The following is a 3,342-nucleotide window of genomic DNA, read 5'->3' as shown; positions in this document are numbered from 1 at the left end:
TCTATCTTCATTTAATCTATCTATCTTTAATCTATCTATCTATCTTTAATCTATCTATCTATCTATCTATCCTTAATCTATCTATCTGCTGGGTATTGTGCGATGTTTTCTGAGGCAAGTGTTCTTCCGGGTGTATGTACACCTCTGTGTCTCTCCTCCTTACCACGTGTATGCCTGCGTGGCGTTGAAGCACATCTCGAACTTCTCTTCTTCCATATGTAGAAGGGACAGGAGACAGAGACACGACCCGCCTGAGATTTTCTGGCTTCGCAAGTCTTTGCAAATCTTCCGTAAGATGGAAGTATCGCTCGAACCTAGCAAAGAAAAAGACCCGAAGAAAACGAAGATAAAGACACCACGAGAGCCACGAGAAAGACGATCGCAAGCATAGGATGTCGAGTGTCTGTGAAGAGTAAAAGAGATTGAAAGAAAGGAGGAGAAGACCATCGGTAACCTCCAATGAGGTGCAGTCTAGCATATCATTCAAACCACACTCTTCTTGTCATACACGTATACACACATATACAAACATATATATATAGATACATAGACATCCTTATATACCTTGTGTATATATGTGTGTATGTGCATATATATATATATATATATATGTATGGATGGATACTGGTGTATCTCCTTTCGCATGCAGAGACAGTGGAGAATGACGTTGTAAGAAGGCCGAGAGAAGAGAATCTCGGCATGGAAAAGAAGAAGAAAGAAGATATCTTTCGTTTTGACTCCTCCACTCAACTTCCATCTCTCTCTCTCTCTCTGCATCGCCTACACTTCCATACACTCTCTCTACACATTCACACATACACCCCGACAAGCATGAAAGCAAACGAAAGAGAGAGAGAAAGAGATGTGCTTTCTTCTTCTTTTCCTTACTCTTCAATATATCCTTGTACGTCATGTTCGTCGCATGCAGTGACTTCTGATCCATGCGGAATGACAGCCAAAATATGTTTCTGCAAGCGGCGAGCTCCGTCCGCTCCGAGATATGCAAGATCAACTAGGGAGGGGAGAACAAGACACCTCCCTACACTTCGATTAAGTCGAGACCTCTGCACTAGGATAGAGGCTCCTCCTTCTACTGCCATTCTATCTATCTCGGCAAAGGTCTCTTTATCACCTTGATCAGGCTCGACGTCTCCCTCAGAAAGACCGCTCGAACGACTTGAAGAAGAAGAAGAAGAAGTAGAAGAGGTGTTGATAGAAGAAGCGTCGAGGGCATGTGTAGGGGAAGATGGAGCCACGCGAATACCCTAAGAGAAAGAAAGAGAAAGAAAGAAAAAGTAAATGAAGGAGTGAGTGTGTATTTAGGGGTGTCTGTCTATCGGAGAAGACTGTCTTTATGAATAGAACATAAACTCCTAAGCAAAAAATAGAAGCAAAGATAATACACAAGACAAGATTGCTTCTCAAAGAACACATTCACCAAGCTATGCTCTATCTATACATCTATCTTTAATCTATCTATCTTTAATCTATCTATCTATCTCTCACCTATCTATCTGTCTATCTTTAATCTATCTACTAGTAGATTGCCGGGAGAAGAGAGAGCCTTCGTTCCTCTATAGATATGTACGTATTTCCCCATACAGTTGATGCTGTATATAGAGATATAGAGATGCAAAGAGAAATGCCGTGTATCTCTTTTCTTGTCTATCTGAAGAAATTCAAACGAAAGAAAGAAGGAATGAAGAGAAAGAGAAGGAATAGGTGCATGACGACTTTGCTTACCGCCCGTTGCATCAAACGAAGAAGAAGAGAAGAATCGCTTGTTACTTCGACAGGCAGATTGGAGAGCAGAAACCCCTCCAAGCGATCTAAAGGCGGTCTAGAAGACAAGACCAACAGCCCAGAGAAAGAAAGAAATGAAGTGAAGAAACGACGAGAAGAAAAGAGAGATTTCTTCCCCATCTTGTATTCAAGATAAAGAGAAAGAAAGGAGTGAGTGATAGAAAGACCTGAAAGTTTCCCTCAGCTTCTTAGAACGACAGACGCTATCTATCTCCGTCTCTCCGCGGAATCTTCTTTCTTTCTTTCTCTCTCTCTCTCTCGCTATCTTTCTCGCTCTCTGTGTGTCTTGCATGGCAAGGTATGGAGGAGGAAGAGAAAAGATTGATAGGGATAGTATAGAGACGTAGAGATACATGGGCCAGGAGAAAGAGAAGTCTCTGTGTATATGCCTATAGATACATAGAGAATTCACCTGCTTGCTGAGGAGGTAGGGGCAGGTAAATCTCTAAGACATACACGCACATAGAGAGAGATACATAATGTAGAAAGAGAGAGATATAGGTGAGAAATAGATTGAAGAGAGATAGATAAGATAGGTAGATACGGGAGTTGAACAGAAATAGATAGATAGGAAAACAGAAAAGATAGATAGAAAGATAGTTAGATCGTCTAGAAGTCGGAGCAGATAGAGAGATATATAGTGAAGAGTGACTTACCAAGAGCTACTCGGGATTGATCGAAACATAGATAAATAGATAGATCTGTATAGTACATAGATGTAGGTAGACAATGCGCAGGCTCACGACGAGGTGGTGTATCTGCAGTGAGCTGTATGAAAAAGGGAAGAAATCTTCATCTAGCTTATCAAAGGAGAAGAATGAAAGAGAAGAGTGAGGGTTCTCCAGCTTACACGATATCTACAGAATCTCTGGTCAGTCCAGCGGCGAAGCCTCTCGTCTGTTTGAGAGGAGAATCTTGCAAAGACAGAAAAGAAGGAGACATGAAGACTTTCTTTAGAGCTCTCGGGATAAGCGCAGCGGATGAAAAGAAAGACGAAGAAAGATAGACATGTCTACTGAGAGAGAGAGACTCGGGAGTAGGAGAAAGAGATCTTCTCTCCATTTGTGGAAAGGAAGAAGAGATAGAAGAAAGAGAGACAGGAGAAGACGATCTTAAGGAAGATAAAGGAAAGAAAGAAAGAGAAGAAAAAGATGAGGTCGGAGAAGAATGGAGAGAAGAGATGTGACTATGGTGTTCTTTATGACGATCTCGCCTTTGCCTTGTGTATTTTGAAGAAGAGATCGACGCATGCAAAGGAATCTTTTCAACAGGTCGTAAAGTAGAAGAAGAAGAAAGATAATTACTAGAAGAAAAAGAAGAAAGAAGAGAAGAAGAAGGGAGAGAAGAAGAAGAAGGAATGCCACGTTGTGTTGCAATCCTGAAAGACGGAAGAGAGAGAGAGGAAGAATGAAAAGAAGAAGAAGAGCGAAGAGATGAGGATAAAGAGGTGATCTTCTTCTTCGTCATGATGCGTAAAGAGCGTGAGCTATTATATCGAATGCGCTGTCTAGGAGTTGAAAGAGAGCGGTGGGAGGATGA

General features: G+C 41.5%; 1 protein-coding gene across 1 annotated transcript; it reads right to left on the bottom strand.

Annotated features, from left to right (window-relative positions):
• Positions 1-160: 160 nt before the first annotated feature.
• On the bottom strand, positions 161-3,326 carry CSUI_008965 (uncharacterized protein; the record flags this gene model as incomplete). The annotated part of the gene is made up of 4 exons (XM_068069084.1): positions 2,654-3,326; positions 1,744-1,840; positions 889-1,265; positions 161-314 (listed from the first exon to the last, which is right to left on the bottom strand). Coding segments are annotated over exons 1-4 (1,245 nt in total), but the record flags the coding sequence as incomplete, so codon positions are not given.
• Positions 3,327-3,342: the final 16 nt, after the last annotated feature.

Source organism: Cystoisospora suis, assembly GCF_002600585.1.
Source record: "Cystoisospora suis strain Wien I chromosome Unknown contig_5173, whole genome shotgun sequence".
NCBI lineage: Eukaryota > Apicomplexa > Conoidasida > Eucoccidiorida > Sarcocystidae > Cystoisospora > Cystoisospora suis.
The sequence above is the reverse complement of the archived record's forward strand: the minus strand, read 5'-3'. Positions and strand labels throughout refer to the sequence as shown.